Raw genomic sequence first — 18861 nt, 5'->3', positions numbered from 1 at the left:
AAAGACTTTTCTTTTGAACAGCACTTATTATAAAAATGAAACCCAGAATTAAAAACAAATTCTCATAGACCTCTTGGCTTCTCTGGAATATGTCCAAGAAATCTAGTTGGAGAAATTTTGGTTGAAAGTAGCAAACCCCAGTTTCACAATAAGTCTCCATTAACATGAGGATATTCAGATGTTTGATTCCATGTATAATTGGGCTGTTTGGTAAAATAAGCAGGTTCAATTCCATGTAAGAGAGCCAGTTTATATTTCTCTGTAAGAAGCAGATGGCAGCGAGTTACAGAACAAAACTTTGGGAAATTGATAGCGGGTAGGTATTATTTTTGAAATGCTGCTAACTGCTTGATAGGTTGGAGGCAGATATATGAAAGGGAGATTGAAAGTAAGAGAAATGTCTTAATGAGAAATTTATTTTGATGATCTTCCCTTGTTTTTATCTTACACTGGTAATAGATAATGGTGGTGGTGATGGGGCTGGAGGATGATGATGATGATGATGACATTAGCTCACGTTTGTTTGGCTCTTACTTTATGGTAGGCACTGTGCCCATACTTCACATATAACCCAATGAGGTAGGTCATCTCTTGTTTTCCCATTTGCAGACAAAGAAACTGAGGCACACAAAGGTGAGGAAACCTGCCAGGATTTGATCTCAGGCAGACTGACATGTAAGCCTGTATCTTAAGTGCTTCATTAAGCTTGCATTGCCCTGAATCCAAGTAAAGTGGATATAGATAGATGAGCCTCTACGTAACACCATTTTTTAAATAAACAAACACAAATATAAAGGAATAAAATGGACTCTGATTATTCAGACTATGGAAGGAAGTTTTTCAATGCAGAGAAAAAATTTCCTAGGTAAACCAGATATAAATTGACCAGAGATGAGCAGATGGAGAAACTAACAAAAAAGTACCATTGACTATCCTCAACCATTCAAAAAAAGCATGATCAGCTGAGCCAACACTACATTGTATCTAGTCCTTTAATGTAAAGTGTGTATTATGGGATCCTACTTGGAGGTCCTCCCCATGCCTTACAGAAAAGAGAAAGGTTTGATTGTACTAGAGTGGCCCATTCATATAATTTTGCATCAAAGTAATAAAATTCAGGAGATGGACCAGTCCTTAGAGATCATCTCATCCAAGTGTGTTCTAAATTCAGTCGATCATATATTGCATTCATGATATTTGCAATATCTGCACTGTTATTTACTTAATATGTTTCTTTAAATTTATTCAGGCCTAATATTGCTACTCACTTTTGCCGTATCTATAAGCAATACCAGTATAATCATGAGTTTGATGAGCCATAGTTCTCCCAAACACATATTTTTAAAAACCCTATGTAACCATTCAATAAAATATATTTGCACACCAAAAAAAGCATTTCATGTTTGGGACTACACTCTGGAAAGCAGTTATGTGGCCCAATCCCCTCATTTGCCGCAGGAAGAAACTGAGGCTGGGAAGGTGGGTGACTACTCCAAGAGCACCCAGAATGTTTGTGGCAGAGTCAAGCCCAGAACACAGATATCCTCCATCCTCTATCAATCTATTTTTCATGAAACCACAACAAATCAGACAGTGAGTGATGGGAAAATATCCACCACGAATACCTACAGGAGCTCAGATCTCTACGGCCCTCTTTGTGTTCCTTTCCTTTTAATGTAAAGTCTTGAGGGCATTTTGTGGGACCTGACAATCCCAAACTTGGAAGGAACTGGTTCTGAATAAATTGAACAGTTGGTTCTTTGTCAAAGCTCAAGTCACGGAGCACTCACTACTTATACTAGGGTAGAAAATCCGCCCCACCCCTTTTTTTCCAACAGCTCTTATTCCTCTATGTTTTCCTTTGAGTGTAGAATCTTCTTCACGCTAACACTCACCCATGGGTTTTTGTCCTAAGAGTTCCAAACTGTTTTAGTTCTGTGCTCTTGTGAAGTCAGTAACACTTCATACTAAGCTATTTACTTGTTGGGTCTGGCCTCAGCACTGTGGGCAACAAGCTAGTATATCAACAGGATCCTCTAAAACAGTAAGGGTATGGTACATGAATGCTCGAAGTCACTGTCTCCCCACAGAACTAAAACATCGAGGCTCCTTTCCCTCTTTTCTTCTTCCTCCTTTTTTTTTTTTTTTTAAAGTAGGCTCCACACCCAGCATGGAATCCAACATAGGGCTTGAACTCACAACCCTGAGATCAAGACCTGAGCTGAGATCAAGAATTGGATGCTTAACTGATTGAGCCACCTAGGCACCCCGCCCCCCTTTTCTTTTTTGATGGGCACATATTACTAAATCACATAGGAAAAATTACCAAAAAAAATTTCCATTTAAACTACAGAATGGTCCAGCCATTAAGTGAAGGTGAGCCTATGTCTGTCTCTGTAGTCTATTTTCCAACTGATGCTTAAAGCCCCTCTTCAACACCCAGGCCGAGACAGTCAACACTTTGAGTGATGAGAATCTGATTACTTGTAAGGCACTTTTCTCTTTTCATTTTATTTTACTTTTTAGAGTGAGTTGTAAAGGTGTTCCTGTAACTTCTACCTTCTGGTCCTCGTTCTGAGTGTGGGTAGGAGAGTTGGGTAGACTGCCTGACCCAGACTCCAAGAGAACTTCTGGGCATGTGGTGGCTCACATTTTGGCCAAATTGTAGGGAAAAAATTCAGAAGTGTAACCCCGCTCAAAGTTTGTCCATAATCTTTAACAGTGAAAGACCATCCCTTCAGGTGTTCACTTCAAAAAAGAATGGAGCTCCTAGCATAGGTTCTAATAAGAGCCCCCAGAGGAATAGGTTAATTAACCAATCAGAGAATTAGCTGCTCCCACAGACCTGGTGGTAAGGATGGCTCCACTGTGGCTAATTTCATCTCAACTTGATCTCATTGTGGAGTCACGAAAGCTCGAATGTTCAAGGATAAAAGCTACAAGAAAAATGTTTCCATAACTTAGAATGAAACTGGAATGAGATGCAGAAGCTGCTGTACTCAGTCTGAAGTTGGTTAATTTTGATACTCACTTCCTTCCCATCTTGTTCCCTGTGGCTCTCAAGCTCTTTCCCTCTCGGACTGTGACCCTGTCTACCTCTAATGACAATCACTTAATCAGCACATCAGATTGTTGCACGGCTCGTTTTACCTTGGGTAAAGATTCATTTCCTTATTAACATCACAAGAACCTATTTCTTTCCCCAACCAATTAAAGAGGAAAAATAGAAGGGCCCCAGTGAAATAGAGGGAAAAGAAAACTGTTTTGACTTGTGGCACATGGCAGGTCACTCAGCCCCACATGGTCCTAGAAATCGAGTCCTCATGATTCTGAAATGCAACTGGAGGTCAAGACCACACAGACAAAATAAACAAGTTGTAATCGCCATTTCCGGCATTGCTCACCACCCAGATATCAAAGAGTTCACTGAGGGTGGGCGCCTGGTGTTGGTGGATTTATTCTGTGGGTGCGTTTGTTTATGTTATTCGGAGCAGCTGTCTGGACAGCCCACATTCAGGAGACAATAGCAACAATCCTCAATTAGCATTTAGTTTCCCTCCTTGCATTCTCTGGCAAAATGTTATTTCTCCCTGTACTTGGCTCCACTATTCCGCTCACAGAGCACACGAACAATTACTCTACAACAGACACCTAGCGGAGTTTACTACAGTTTACAGTGATTTTTGACCTATTCTGTAGTCCCTTTATGCCTTGGGGATATAGACTCTGGATGGCCTTCTGAAGTTCAATGCCCAGTTCAGTAAGGGGTGGTGGGTGACAGAAATAACAACCCATTTTAGGATTATGTTTAAAGAATAAAACTAATCTAACTACACAATGCGTTTTCTGATTTATTCATAAGAGTAAACTGCAGGCTATCCAAATAATACTAATATATTCCAAAGATAAACATGAATTGTGGTTCATTTGGATTCAAAGCATACTTCTTATCTATGCAATTCTGTAGGTCTTAGCCATACCTTACATTGAACTTGTTAGAAAAACGTAATATAAGAATTATTGCTTGGTAGAACCCAGTCTACCAAGATGTTAACTCTAACAGATAATATTGAAATGTTATACCTTATATTTAAATCTTTAGCAATATGGACTAAATTTCCAAACATAAAAAAATAATAATTCGGTTGAAAATTCCAGAAATGCATTTGACCAAACGTGGATAGATTCTAATGGATTGAGTTTTAGAAGTCAGTTTTTATCCTTATTCCCGCCCCCACCCCCTGGCCCCCTGCATCTATCTTCTTGCTTCCTTCAGCACAATAAATTCGATCAGCCAGTGCTGATGTCAATCGTTCAGTTGACGATTTGCAATGGTCCTAAGAAAACCACCTCTCACCACAACCTTTTGAAAATAGGCCGCAGACAACCCTTGTACCCCAACACAAACCACCCAGGCTCAGCCTCACCCCAAATCTCCTAATGCATTGTTTGTAGACTAGGTGCCATTTCATTCTTATTTATTTTCTGTTTTCAAAATACAGCATTTGAGTCTCTGCTTGGAAAGGACCAAAAAGCCTCTCTCTCCTTTCTGTCAGTATCCCTGAGGAGGAGAACCGATTCTGGGCTTGTAAATTGTGGTATTTACTTAAAATGAATTGACAGGAGTGTCTGCTCAAAATAAAAGTCTAAAACTCCACACAGCAGCTCCGGGGTTAGAGGTTGAAAAGCAAAAGAAGCAATTATGTGCGACCAAACATCTCGAGATTCTGAATAGCAAATCTCACCAGCCAAGGTATTGTTTGGCTTTTTTGAGGATACAGCACCTATCCTACAAATAAAACCAGGGAGTCCCAATTTCTCACAAGGAAAGACTTTGGTGATAAATATCTTTATAACTTACGTAGCGTGAACTCATACAGTCGCAAGAGATCATAGTTTTGAACAAGAGACTTTCCTGGACCTAAAACTCCCTTCATTTTGGTAGCTTTACCTGCCACGTGAATTTGCACACTGTCTATGTCTCCCGAGAGCTCATGCATGTTAGTGCATGCACATGTGAATCTCGAACCAGGCACTTCAAGTAGCAGAAACACCTTTCCCCAATTCATCTCACCCACAGGGCTGCTAGAACGACACATCTCCTATGTTCTCTTGCTGGCCATAAACTCAACTTCTCCTACCCAGGCTAGAGGTGCCACCATCCATCCCATTTCATCTTCAAAGGCTCCAGAGACACTTCCACTCAATTATTATTTTCTCCCCACTCCCACACTGGACCTTGTCCTTTCCTCTGACAGCCTTCAAACCACAGCTGGGGACCTGTCCCTAAAGTGAGTGCGGACCAGCCTCTTTCTTCTCTTCTTTTTCCATCAAAATCTGTGCAACTGTCTAATTCAGCGGTGGGCCGATTGTTCCTGTAAAGGGCCGGGTAACATAGGGCTCTGTGGACCGTGTGGTCTCCGTGGCAAGGACTCAGCACTAAGATGGAGTGTGCAGGCTGACAACATATCAATGAATGGGAGTGGCTGTCCTTGAAAAACACTTTAATGGACACTGAAATTTGAATTTCATTTAATTGTCACTTGTCAGAAAAAATCTCTTTTAACTTCGTCAATGTAGAGACAATTCTTAGCTTGTAAGCCATAGAAAAATAGTCAGCAGGTCAGCTATGGTCCCCTCAGCCGTAGTTTTCCAAACTGTTCCGATCCATCTGGGCTGTGCTCTTGTGAGCTATTCCCAGAGTGAGGCTGAGTTGTGGGTAGGGGAGAGCCAGCAGGCAGCACTGCGGGGCCAGCAAACCCTCAGCAGGTGTGGAAAGGGAGCACAAAGAAGAGGTGAGACTGGATGGTGTGAACTGAAAGAAAGTAGGATTTTCTACCTAAAGGTTATTGGTTGCAAGAGCTCTTTTTCCGGGGGTGGGGTCGGGGGGAGGACTGGGGCAATGGAGGTATGGGGTTGGGGGAAAGTCTTTAAATCACCCCAGGCATGCAAAAGCCCATCAAGAGGAACGTTCCTGAAGACAGGAAGCTATTGGTACAAATTGTAAACTGGCTTGGTAGTGGGCTATGCACATCCCTCCCTTGAGAGTTTTCTGAATTATCCCCCAGACTCGGCAGGGAACAGAAGATGAAAGCAACTGCAGGGGAGCAGGATCTGGAGCATCATTGAGAGATTGCAAAAACAATTCACTGCCAACAGACTGTCCCGGCAGGGTCCCAGTGCTATAGTCGTGGCCTGGATTGGCACGCTGCCCCTCAGATGCCCAATTAGACGGAACTGGGGTAAATCTAATGCAGAGTACACTTGATCTCTGCTTCACCACTCAAATGAACAGCATGGGAAATTGAGTCTGACCTCATGAGTCAGCCCTGGACAAGCTCCTAACTCCGTCTCTCCCTCCAGGTAGCCAATCTGTTGACTGGGGTGTTAGGGCTAGGACAGAGGGGAGGGCCACAAACTTGATGGCTAGCTTCAAAGGTAACTTTAAGGGGGCAAGTCAGTAGTTTGCTCTGAGAATTTCCTTGCAAGTGAGTGGATTAGCCAGCTCCACAATGAACTCAATCCAGCAAAAGCAAAAACTAGAGGTAAAATGATACTCAAGTTGACAAGTTTGTGACACTGTCTGAGGGATGTGAAAAACCAAAGAGCAGTTGGCTCCCATCTCCTCAAAGGGATAACTGGATACATTCAATCCAGTATTGTCTTACCCTGAACCACAACATTGACAAAAAGCAATCAGAAGCAAAACTGAAGAAACCTGGAAACTATTACTTCTCAAGAGAGAAAACGACCTTAAAAAAAAAAAATCTCAGTCGAGAAACTTAAGCAGGAGGGTGGTTGAGTGAGAATGACATGGGAATGACCGTTGAACGGTGGTGGCAGTGATGGGGAGGGTCAGGGGCCCAAGGACGACGTCTTGTCTTGGGACAGCAGGAGGGTGCGCAAACCTCCTCCGGTGGTCCCTGGCTCCCCAGGAAATGTGGGAGTCCTGCCTGCATCTAACCTGGTCTAAAATAAGTGAGTTCAATTGTTGCCAGCAAGCCGGGATCCAGTGATCCAGCCAGCGGGGAGAGTATTCAAAAAGGGGAGACTTGCAGACCACAGTCACACGGGGTGCTTGAAACCCTCAGGTCCTGACAATTTCCCATGCGTGTGCATTTCTCCCTCCCCAAATCAGTCATTTGAATGGATTTTATCTGGTTTCGTCCCTTGCCTCCCAATCTGGAGTTCTGGAAAGAAGGGAAAGCGTTTTCTAGTCGGGGACCTTGCTTTTCCCTTCCCTCGCCCCCCGGAGATTTGGAGAGGCAGCAGGAATGTTGTAGAGCACCCGTGTCCCTGAAGGAACAGCCCGTTGCAATGCACGACCATCACTATAGATCTACGATTTATGAAAATAAAGCAATATGTGCCTGTTTCGGTGCCTGCCGTTTGCCTACCAATGGTGCAGTGTTCACCATTCCAGCCCTCTCGGCATTCACATTTGCCATCCTTACAGGTCCCGTGCTCAATGCAGCGGGGGTGGCACACGCGCTGGTCACAAGCGGCGCCTGTCCAGCCCTCTTCACAGCGGCAGGCTCCCCCGACGCAGACGCCGTGAGTGCCACAGTCTACTGGGCACACTTCTGGAAGAAAAACAATGATTACAGCTCAACACCACAGCTGGCAAAACCCTCCACTGGAGGCCAGACCACACACATGGCCTGGGTCCCTGGAGCAGGCCCCACGGCCCAGCAGGTGTGTCCCCGGGGGGGAGGCCTGCGCCTTCACCGGGCTGGGTATGAACTGTTAACATGGCTTCTAGAGCCGCGGTTCCCATGGCCAGGTCCCTAGAGCAGCAACATCGTGGTCCCCTGGGGACTTGGGACAAACGCAAATTCTTGGGCCTTGCTTGGACCTCCTGAATCAGACACTCTGGGAGGGGGGCCCAGAAATTTGTTTTCCCAAGTCCTCCAGGTGGTTTTGATGTGCACCGGAGTGTGAGAACCACCATTCCAGAGCTCGAGGCCACCCCAGGCGGAGGTCAGACAGATGCATGTGGATCCTGACTCCCTGGCCAGCTGGGATTTTGACCCTGTTGAGAGCCTGAACTGACCAAAGGCCACTCGGGAAGCCTGCAGCTCCATCCCCACAGTGATTGCAAACCCAGTTGTCAGCCCGATCAGCACCTTGTGGCAATGAAGACCACTCTAATTGTGCTACATTTACACAGCCTCTTTCTCAAAGGAGCTCAAAGTCTTTTGTGCTTGGGGAGGAGACAGACAGACAGATATACACTCTCTGGTATTCCAGACCTCTCACTCGAGGACAAGCACGTGCCAGACATTCATCCTTACGACAGACTGCTGAGGGAGGCATGGCTCATCGTGCCAGGGCAGGGAAAACGCAATCAGGAGGGGCAGTGACTCACTCGAAGTCACACAGCATATTGGCAGCAAGCTTGGGCCTTGGATCGAGGGCTCCTCCTCCCCCATCCTCTGCAGAGCTTGGCCTGGACCCCCGGCATCAGCGTTGAAGCCAGAGGCGAGTGGGCTGAGAAGACGTCTCAAAATAGCCCATTTTAACTGACTCTTTTTTTTTTTCTTTTGGAATGAAATATTCATTTCTTTCCCATTGTAGGCAAAGCTTCACATATATTCCCTTCCTGATTGCCATGGCAATCTAACAGCTGTCTCACTACCCAGAGGAAGGGGGCGGAATGATGATCGCTTGCTTGGATAGGCACTTGTCACTGCAAACGGAACCATTCTCGGGTAGGTTGGGACTGGCTTGAACTGTTGAACTGTTCCATTTTAGGGTCACTCGGGAGGTAAGACACATACTCTTAATTTTAGGAAAATAAAGTGTACTGCGCAACTTCATTATTTTCCTGTCACTGGAGTATTGAGGAGTTTTATAACATGTTCACATGGCACCCTGAGGGAGCCTCTTTTCTGTTTTATAGGACGTTCCATTCAGTTTGTCTGGGACTGAATTGTTCTGTTTTGTTTTCTGGTACCTTGAGGGAGTGTACAGAAGAAAACCTATAATGCAAATGGAAGCATCCCTCCCGGGCCCCTCATCCGTTTGTAGTGATGAGACAAACGAGGCACGAGAACCCGTGGTGTTTTTTGTTTGTTTGTTTGTTTCTTAGGATCACAGACTCCATGACTGAGGAAGAGAGAGTAAGAAAGGCACTATGCAATTAGCCTACGTCCCTTCATCCCAAGCTAAGTGTGAAGAGTAGATTCCCACCCATTTGGGCTCACGGAAGGAGCATGGGGCTTGAGTGTTGGGAAAAGTGAGGAGGAAACCTCTTGGCTTACCAACAGAGCAGTCGGGACCCATCCAGTTGGGATCACAGCTGCAGAGACCTGTGTCGGGGACGTAAGTGCCATGCCCACTGCACTGGTCTGGGCATTGGACCCTTGCCAGCTCACAGTTTAGACCACCCCAGCCAGGGCTGCAGAGGCAGTCTCCATTTATGCAGACCCCATGGCTGGAACAGGTGGGATCCAAGCAATCAACTGAAAACAAAACAAAAAGAGGAAGAGTATTGATCACTCATGGGGGATGGGCCAGGCGATGCCAGCTTGCTGCTCTAGAAATCAGTAATTCACCAACTCCTATCCCCTGGCAAGCAAACGGAGCAGCCCAGGTAATACTTACGTGGTCTCTTGAAGAACAACCCATAAAAACTCAAGACTTTTTTATTTGCCAAAACACTGAATCTCAAACTTGAAGACAAGTTAAGAGAAAGAGGGGCTTTCTCAAGCAGAGTTAGGAGGAACCAGATATAGAGGTGTGTCATTCAATGCTGAGAACCTTGTACTTACAAACGTTAGTACCTTCAATAAATCATATCAGAGCTTCTGAGCCCAGGACATGAATGCTGGTGATATCTCTACATGTATCCCCAAGCCCAATTATCCCTCACTATCAGAGAGGAAAAGAAGGCTCATTCTAACTTCACTAATACTTGCCTTCAGAAGGTAACAAAGGATTACAAAGAAAACCAGTGAAACTCATAAATGAGTCACTTTCCTAATTAAATGTCACTTAGGCTATGTCTAAAATTAGGTTTCATTCTCCGAACACACATCTATTGCAGGAGTTAGTAAAAGAGCAGGATAGAAGAGGTGAACCTGGGCGTGGAAATGATCCCAAAGAGGTAACCGTTCTATACATAATCAGGAGTGGCCTGAATGGGTGAGTCTCTGCCTGAGGTGCTGACACCCTCTCAGACTGTCAGTCAGAAGAGTGAATTCTGGTCACTGTCATTCTTGGCAGTTTCATGGTCTGATTGTTTGGCCATCTTAATACTCAGAGTGGATATGCATCCAGTAGGTAACATGAAGATTCTCACTGTAGAAGCAACTCAGATGAGGAGAGGTGTGAGCTGCAAGAGCCAGTTCTCAAAGACAGGACTTTTTGCATGGCAATGTGCCCCCGAACTTTGGACATCTATCCAGGATCAGAGCTGGGCAAACAGGGCTTTGTAGAGGAGGGCCAACTTCCTCAGGTGTTCCTAGAAAATGATGCAGAGACATTTGGAGAAGAGGACACTGCACACTGTGGGGGTCTGAATGGCGAATGGTGTTCCTGCAGACGGCTCAGATATTGTCTTGTGGATCAGAGAAATAGGCAGGTCTCATCACCTTATTTAACTAAGACACCCATTTTCCTCATTTTAACAGCTGGGAAATCAGGTCTCTTGGCCTAGAGTAAAGCATTTGCTTCTGCCATCTTCTGAGGGCACAGCTAGCTTGAGACCACTTTAAATTCCTTTCTTGAGGTTTCTTGGACCACACTGCTGGTGTAATTGAGTCCCTCATGTGCATGTGTGCCATCTTGTAGTTCTAATCCTCAGAGATTTTGATCTCTCTCTCTGCCCAGTGCCAAGATTGAAACAAGCAAGATTTTTGGCGTCTATATAATTCACCATGACACCGAGATGGCAACCCTTTGAGGTCCCAGCTTTTTGTAGCATAGTCTCAATTTTTTTTTCTTCTTATAGCATACAGAATAATGGTAGGTTTAAAAATTGATGATACCTTGGCTCTAAACAGGACATTATTTAGATTACCCATGCCACAAACTATTTCATTTTGGGGGATATCAGACTTCAGGAATTTGGATTTATTAGAAATCACAGTATTCCATGAAGTTTCCAAAGAGCACTGCTCTCTTGAGGCAACAGTAAGAATTTTCAGTGTAAGGAGATGTTTCTGAGCTGATCCAATCGAATCTTCTCAGGAAGATATTATTTATGAAAACCAGCTCAAAACTATTTGAGCCATGGGGAAACAGAAGCTGCCACTGATTTAACAGAAATAAAAAATACACTCTCAGAAAGGGGAATTTCAGTGATTTATTATTAGTTGGAGATGTTTATGATGATGTTAGTTGCTCTGGTTGCAATCACTTTAAGGTTGCATTCATTGTCTTGGGGACTATAACTTCTCACGATATGAACCCTTTCTGATACCTTCAGATTTGCTCAGGATGGCGGAGTGCATCTGGAGGTAAATGAATCGAAAGTTTCAAACACATAGTAGACATTTACAAAGGGGCCGTCCAATGCTTTTGGTGTCTGTCTCATGCTTAGCCTGGCTAACAAAATATAGTAAGTGTTCAATACACAGTTGATACAGAAATGAATGGTGGACTTTGCTATAAGCATTTGTCGTTAGTGAGACAAACATCCATGAAGAACTGACAAGAAAGAAATAGTGCTAACAACTTCTTGCTTTTGGGAGGAATGCTATGTAATTTGGGATCTGCACAATATGAACTAATTCATTCAGAATCAATCTTGTCCATGTTCTTCTAACAGTAGAAAATCCTGAAGTTGTAGTTTTTTCTCTGTCCCCTTTTCTAATACAGCAAAATCAAAATAGACACAAAGATATCTCATGTGCTATGTGTCCTCAAAATTACCCTCCATCTATAATTAGCTATTTAAAATGTTTGGTGAGGTGCCAACAGCTAGGAGCTTTCAAAAAATTCAAAAAAATATATCATAATCTTTTTCTTAATAGGATGAAATAAAGAGTAATATACCCCCCCAAAAGAAAGCAAAAAGAAAATGTCATTTTTCTTCCAGATAAATTAGTTTTCTCTTCTCTATCTTAAATTATAATATGAAGAAAGGAGGAAAATCCACTGGGATTTATTAGCCCAGGAGTGGAATGTCATCCAAAGAATCATTTATTGTGTCTAGAAATATGAGCTCACTCTTTCAGTTATACCAGTAAATATGCCCTTTGTGCTACAGAATTACAGCAGCTGATGGAATAACTAAATTCAGACTTCAAGAAGAGCAGTTTCACTATGAATTTTAAATTTGGTTCCAATTTCGTAAGATGGTTTTGTGGCCACATCCTTAGAGTCTTTAGCAGGCAGGAGGGACTACGGCATTTTACGAAGCTTTATAAATAGAAACAGTGTTATACTTAAAAGGGGGACAGTGGCCTTTACCAGCTAAGTACCATGTGCCTTACAAAACCAGCCCCCCGGCAGCTGAAATCATTAGAACTCATTTAGTCTTGGGCCCTCTGTAGGTTTGACAAAAAAGGGTTGTGAATGCAATTTCTATCCCTAAGGATAAAAAAAGAGGTCAAGGAGTTTTACAAACAATATGTCCTATAAACCCCTGAAGAACCATGAATTACATTTATGAAGTTAAATGTCATTGAAAAATGACTCAACCATGAAACTGACATGAAAACATGGCTGACTTAAACTAATATGTCAATTCCTCGCTCATCACCTTCCCACTCCCCCAGACATCATTGAATGAAACCTCGGGAATCCGTCCTTTCATTTTCTTGTGCAAATTTGTTAATAGTACAACAATGTTTATGCAGCAAAAATGGAGGATGGCAACTATTGATTTCGTTGTCATGGTCATTTCAGGTCAATTGTTTGAACATTATGACTATGATGAATATCAGAAATAAAAAAGCTAAATGGAAGAAAAAGTGCTGATCCAGGCTTTCTGATTCCATTTCCTATTTTGAAAACAGCATATGAATCACCTCGGTTCATTCTTTTTGGGTAGCAGAAATCAATAGAGGAGATTTCATCCTTTCATAATGATCCACGTGGCTTCCTTGTTTTGTTGGATGGTTAATTCATTCGGAACATTTAAATAGGACGGGTTCGGAGAGTAAGAAAGTTGAGAAATCACTTGAAATTCTACTCATATAGATATGCGCAATCTTTACTGGAGGGAAAAAATTCTAAGACGGGCAATGTCATTGCTCTATCATTTCGTTCTCGCCAAATGATGTATGCAAAAGGTCGTTTTAACCTTTCTTGTCATATTATTGGCCTCTCCCATGTTTTCAGCAAATGCGGCTTTGCCTTCTGCAATCCATTTATCTTTAAGAACTTTAACCTTTCAAGCAGGGTTATTAAATCAGTCCTTCTTCCATCCAAACTCCCAATTTGGTTTTATGATGCAGATGGAGGGAGGCTACCTTTTATAATAGAGGAAAAAATACATAGAGTGTTGAGCAAATGAAAATCTGGGGGTCAGACTTCTGGGTCCCATTAAGGGCATTACCACTGATGTATTGGAAAATCTTAGAAGAATAATGTCATGGAAGTGGCCTCTTTGTAGCCAGAGTTCTAAAAACTATGAAATGGGAGATTTCAGAAGGGGAACTTTTGTATGTTACTAAGGATAAGTTACTGTCATTACTTCGTGGTAAAGGCTGTAACGATTGGTTACGTTTTACAGGACACTGGAGATCCATAACTTAATGGGATGTGAGGTCAGATCCACTCACACCTGAGAACCTCATAGCACCTGAGGTCCCTTCCTACAGCTTGGCAGTGAGCAGCTGAGAGAGAACACAGGATATGGCGCCTAACAGAGTCTTTTCTCAGGGGGCATCCTGAGTGGTCCTCTCAAGCTGTTTCACATGGGGTAGGCTGTGGGGTTCACCGTTTCCCTTAGTTTGTTGGGAGAGTTGACACTTCTTTTTCCATTGGGAACATGGGAGGGAAAAGAGCTGTTTGAGTTGTATGGGGATGTTTGCCCAGGGGGCCTGAAGTAGAGGAAAGCTGCTCAGCTGGTAAAGAACAACTGAGCCAATTCAAAGGCTGGGGAGTGGGCCGGGGATAGACAGCACCTAGGCTTGTGCCTTCCTACCAACTCTGCTTGATAGTTCATATAAAGAGAAACAAAACCGGAGACCATACTCTGGAAGTGCAAATATAGAAGGGGACGACTGATAGGCAGTTTGGCGGGGTTCCCTTGCCTTATATGTCCCAGCACTTTGGTACCAAATAACTCTTCTGAAAGCACTAACCAGAGTGACTAGGACTAGTTGAAGCTGGCTTCTGATCACATCCGGAGAGGAGTTCTCTTTATCCCTGCACTCCCCGCTCCATGCCCCCTTCTTGATCACCAAGTCTCATCTCTGATAATGTTTTTTCAGACTGGATTCAGCTGATTACATCCCTAACTTTTCCCCATGGGTGCCAGAGGCCACCTCAATGCATGCTATACTGAGTTCTTCAGAATTCACCAAATTGCAGTCCTGTGTTACACCTCCACCCTCCTCTAATTCTGTGTGATTTAGGTAGTCAGGATAATGTGACCTACAACGTGTCTAAATGACATGGGTGCCTATCATCTTTCAAGTCTGACTGCTTTCTATTGACATTAATTTTTGCTAAAATGTACACAGACATATGTGGGCACTCGATTCCTGGGGACAGTTAAAAAAAAAACAGCTATAGGGAAGACAGGGAGATTAAGGCTTCTTGTGGTTTTTTTGTTTGTTTTGTTTTGTTTTGTTTTCTGGATAGCTTTAGTAATTCCCAAATCAGAGGATTTTAAATAAAGCAAAGAAAAGAGGAAGGAAGATAGGAGAAGGGGAAGAAAGAAAAAAAGGGAAAAGAAGGAGCAGGAAGGGGAGGAGGAGGAGTTCCAGGCAAAGAGCAGAAAGACAAAGGCAGAGAAAGCAATTTAAAGAGGAAAAGTAGCTAATTAACATAAAGAAGGGTAAAACAAAGCATTCCTTCCAGAACCACTCCACAGGCCTGTGTTTTCTACAATCTTAGAAGTCTACAAAAGCCAAGGTGTTTGAAGTTCTTTGTGCAAAATACTGAAGTTTCCTTTGCAAAATGCGGAGCCTTGGATTGGGCTCATTAGCAAAAGTCTGGGCCCGCAGACGCCTCCCACCTCAGCTGCTGCCCAGGCTGGCCCTGCAGCGCTTACCTTCCTCACAGTGCTCGCCTTTGTAGCCAGCTGAGCACACACAGTTCCCATCAATGCAGGAGCCGTGGCCCCCGCAGGAAGGATCGATGCACTGATTCATGGGCACATCACACTCGGCTCCTTTCCAGCCGCTGTAGCACTGGCATGTCCCTTTAGAATACTGTCCATTCCCACTGCACAGGACAGGGCAGGCAGCTGCAAAAACCAGAGACAGAGCACCAGGTCACAGGGGGGAGTGCCTGAAGGGCTGCGTCCATCTAAGAAGGTAGAGCCCACCTGGCATTTCAGCTTTCCTTGCAATGTTCTAGGCTGGGGACTCTGGTCGTGGAGGTGCACAGCCGACTTCAAATAAACGGTAACCATCACAATGACAACCACAAAAATGCTACTAATAACAGCAGCGACCACCAATTCTATGCTTGTTATATGCCAGGCACAGCATCGAATGCTCTATGTGCAATTTATTACTTAACCATCGTAATTATTTGATGAGGTGGAGGCTAGAATCCTGATGCCCATTTTATGCATGAGGTACAGACTGGTCAGGGTAGGTGGCCAAAGTCACAAAGCTCAAAAGAGGGGGAGCTCCCTTGGAAAGCAGGTCGGCCCAACTTTCAGCTGCGCCCTTGACAAAGCTACAGGGACACACACGTAATAATCGTAATAATCAGTGGCACAGGGAATCAGATCCCATTTTGCTGAGTATTTTACCCTCTGGTTAGACAGCTCCTATTCCTCACAAGCTGATGTCCATTAAAAAAGGAAAGGGATGGGCCACGGTTGACACACTTAATCTCTTTATGCCTTAGTTTCCTTATCTAGACCACAAAGGGATAACTTTGCCTTCCTCAAAGCATGACATGTGTAATAAAGTATAGACTAAATATGCCTAGACTATTAAAAAAAAAGAGCAAGAAGGGGAGGGCAGGTGGAAGACAGGAAACCTCTAGTAGTTCCTGTCTCGGCTGGGACTCTCTGGCATCCCTCGATAGGAAGAAGGCTGAAAAATCAGCGAGGACCATCTGGTATGAGATTACCAATGGTATTCAGCAGTTTCGCCTTAATCGTGCCAATTCACCCCTTTTAGAGAATAAGAGTGGGATTTTAGTGGTCACCTTTAGGCTTTGGGCTTTACGTTTCAGAATCCATTTGTAAAGAACCTAAATTTCCAACTGGGTCTCTCATTTGGGCCTAAAAGGAGGATACGACTCCCTGCTATGGAACTGGCACTCAGAGACCTTCAGGAACGACCAACAGGACTGTTCAGTGACTCCTGGTTCTCGCATGATTTGGAATGCACATATACATGTGTGCATACAGCCCATGCTGTGTCCCTGTCCTATGAAGCAGTGGCACATCTAATCAGATCACTCTGCGGTCAGTGGTGCCACACTGGCTCATCAATCATCCCCTGTTGTCAGGTTTCTGTCTCGTTTTTATAATAATTAACTTCCCTTCTGTGAGTGTCTAATTTCCCAGAGCTCTAGTAAACTCCTTGAGGACAGGACCATGTTCATCACTGCTGATTTCCTTACAGCTCTGCATTCATCAATGCTGACGTAAGTAAATATTTCTCCTATGTTCCTGATATTTAGAGATCCTCAAATAGGGAGGTTATGGGCAAGCGCTAAAAGGACATTTATGAAAAATGTGGAAACAAAACAGTTTCTGGAGTAGACCTCATGCTGCACACACAGTGCCTTTTTCTGGGGGAAGCGCATGTTTTAACTTAATTGTAAACTGACTTGAAACAAAAACATCTCAACAGTTGACATATGATTGACGGATATCCTCCCTGAAAACATTTTATAATACAACAGTTGCGAAAATTATTTAGGGTATAATTCCCAGTAGAATTCTTCTCCTTCTGAATCTACCACAGGACAATAAATAATGAGTTCAAAAGTGAGAACATCAAAGCCACATAATGAATTTTGGATGGACTCTCCTTAAATGTAGGGAGCATGATTTCTATCCCCAGGAGACATAAGCAGAGATCTGGACAGAGTTGCTACCCATACTGATGGTCTAAGAGAGGGCAGAAGAAAGCTTTGAACCCAGGGTGCCCAAGATTCAGGTTAGGGACTGTTCAAATATGAAAAGCATGAGAAAAAGTATGGGCTTTTGCTAAGTTTTGGGAGGGCTTTGAAGACGAAGTAAGTTTGTTCCATGTCAGTGCCTCACAGAATATGCTAAGCTCTATGGCAGGGATGGCAATGTGTGCACACGAGCCACTATTCTCCCTTCCTGCACCTCTGCAGACTTCATCAAGTGAGCATGATCATGGCATCTTGTCACCCAGAGCCTAGACAGGGCCTCAAAAACTTCAGTGCAGTGCCCAGGATGAGACCTGCAAGAAGGCAAAGTTGGCATTCGAGAGAAAATCCACTTTCCATTTCTGATCTAGGTAACATTAAAGGTATCTCTTCTACTGGAAAGACTAGAATTGGCATCATTTCCTACCCCACTTCTCTCGCCCACTGATATAGGAAACTAGTGAGAAGGGCAGCCACACATGTAGTGAGATGAGCTTCTAAGGCTGTTTCTGACTTGAGGATTCTATATTGGACAAGCTGCCATGAACAGCAGAGAAAGTTACATCAAATCACCACCACTGGACTCCCACTGCACTTTCTTTCCTCTCAAAGAGTAGAAGAGGGTAGAAAGTAAGGAGCAAATAAGTACTGTCTTTATTAATTGATAAAGTACAGTTATAATATTTATTCATATTGAAACTATTTTTCTTCTGCATAAACTCCATGTGGCGAAAAAAAAAATAGGATTGTCTAAAAGGTAAGAATGGATTTTATTTAAAACCAGGTGCCTGGGAAATCAAATTTAAAATGTGACCTACTTAAAATACTCAGGGGGAAAAAATGGAGAATAGTGAGGTCAGAGAATTCTCCACATTCTAAATGCAGCCTTCTTTCAATATATTTGCTGTATGCTCACCAGGAGTGTGGTAACAAATGCAAAACTCTGTGGTGTTCTCTGGAAAGCGGGGCACTGGATGGGCTTGGCTGATGCCACATAAAAGAAGAAGAAGCAGGGACTCCTGGGTGGCTCAGTCATTAGGCATCTGCCTTCGGCTCAGGTCATGATCCCAGGGTCCTGGGATCGAGCCCCACATCGGGCTCCCTGCTCAGCGGGAAGCCTGCTTCTCCCTCTCCCACTCCCCCCTGCTTGTGTTCCCTCTCTCGCTGTTGTCTCTCTCTGTCAAATAAATAAAATCTTTTTTTTTTTTATCCCACTCCCCCTGCTTGTGTTCTCTCTCTCATTTGTGTCTCCTTCTCTGTCAAATAAATAAATAAAATCTTTAAAAAAAAAAAGTGGAAGCAGCTTAAAGAAGAATGAATTTCCCTAGTAATCCATTTGCCATTGGGGCAGAGTACAAAAGCCAGAAGCGAGCCTTCTAGTGGTCGCTGGGCTGACCTGCACGGAGAGCACCATCCTTCAGGAGTAACTGACTCATTCTCAGGCATAACTCAACCCAGAGCCTCACAGTATGTAAGGCTCAGCCTGATCCTCATTTGAGAGGCTGAATGTAAAGTGGGGACCTCTTTTGTATTCATAACTCTTCTTGTATTTTTACTATCACTAAATCTACATGATTTTTTTTCTGACAGGTTATAGGACAAACAACTCCTGACTCCACACACCCTGCCCAGAGGTAACATAGAACAGAATTG

General features: G+C 43.6%; 1 protein-coding gene across 17 annotated transcripts in view; it reads right to left on the bottom strand.

The window, feature by feature from the left end:
- The window catches only part of TENM2 (teneurin transmembrane protein 2), a 1202741-nt gene that overhangs the window by 132130 nt on the left and 1051750 nt on the right, over nucleotides 1-18861 (bottom strand). For 13 of the 17 annotated variants that reach the window (XM_078066825.1, XM_078066824.1, XM_078066823.1 and 10 more), the window contains 3 exons: nucleotides 15173-15367; nucleotides 9264-9464; nucleotides 7371-7583 (listed from right to left, as the gene is read on the bottom strand). In XM_078066825.1, the coding sequence (XP_077922951.1) occupies nucleotides 7371-7583; nucleotides 9264-9464; nucleotides 15173-15367 (609 nt within the window). The remainder of the gene's footprint in view (nucleotides 1-7370; nucleotides 7584-9263; nucleotides 9465-15172; nucleotides 15368-18861) is intronic. The other 4 variants (XM_078066827.1, XM_078066828.1, XM_078066830.1 and 1 more) reach the window with 2 other exon arrangements.

Source organism: Halichoerus grypus, chromosome 2 (genome assembly GCF_964656455.1).
Source record: "Halichoerus grypus chromosome 2, mHalGry1.hap1.1, whole genome shotgun sequence".
Classification (NCBI taxonomy): domain Eukaryota; kingdom Metazoa; phylum Chordata; class Mammalia; order Carnivora; family Phocidae; genus Halichoerus; species Halichoerus grypus.
Note: the sequence above shows the minus strand (reverse complement) of the source record. Positions and strands in the feature narration are given on the sequence as shown.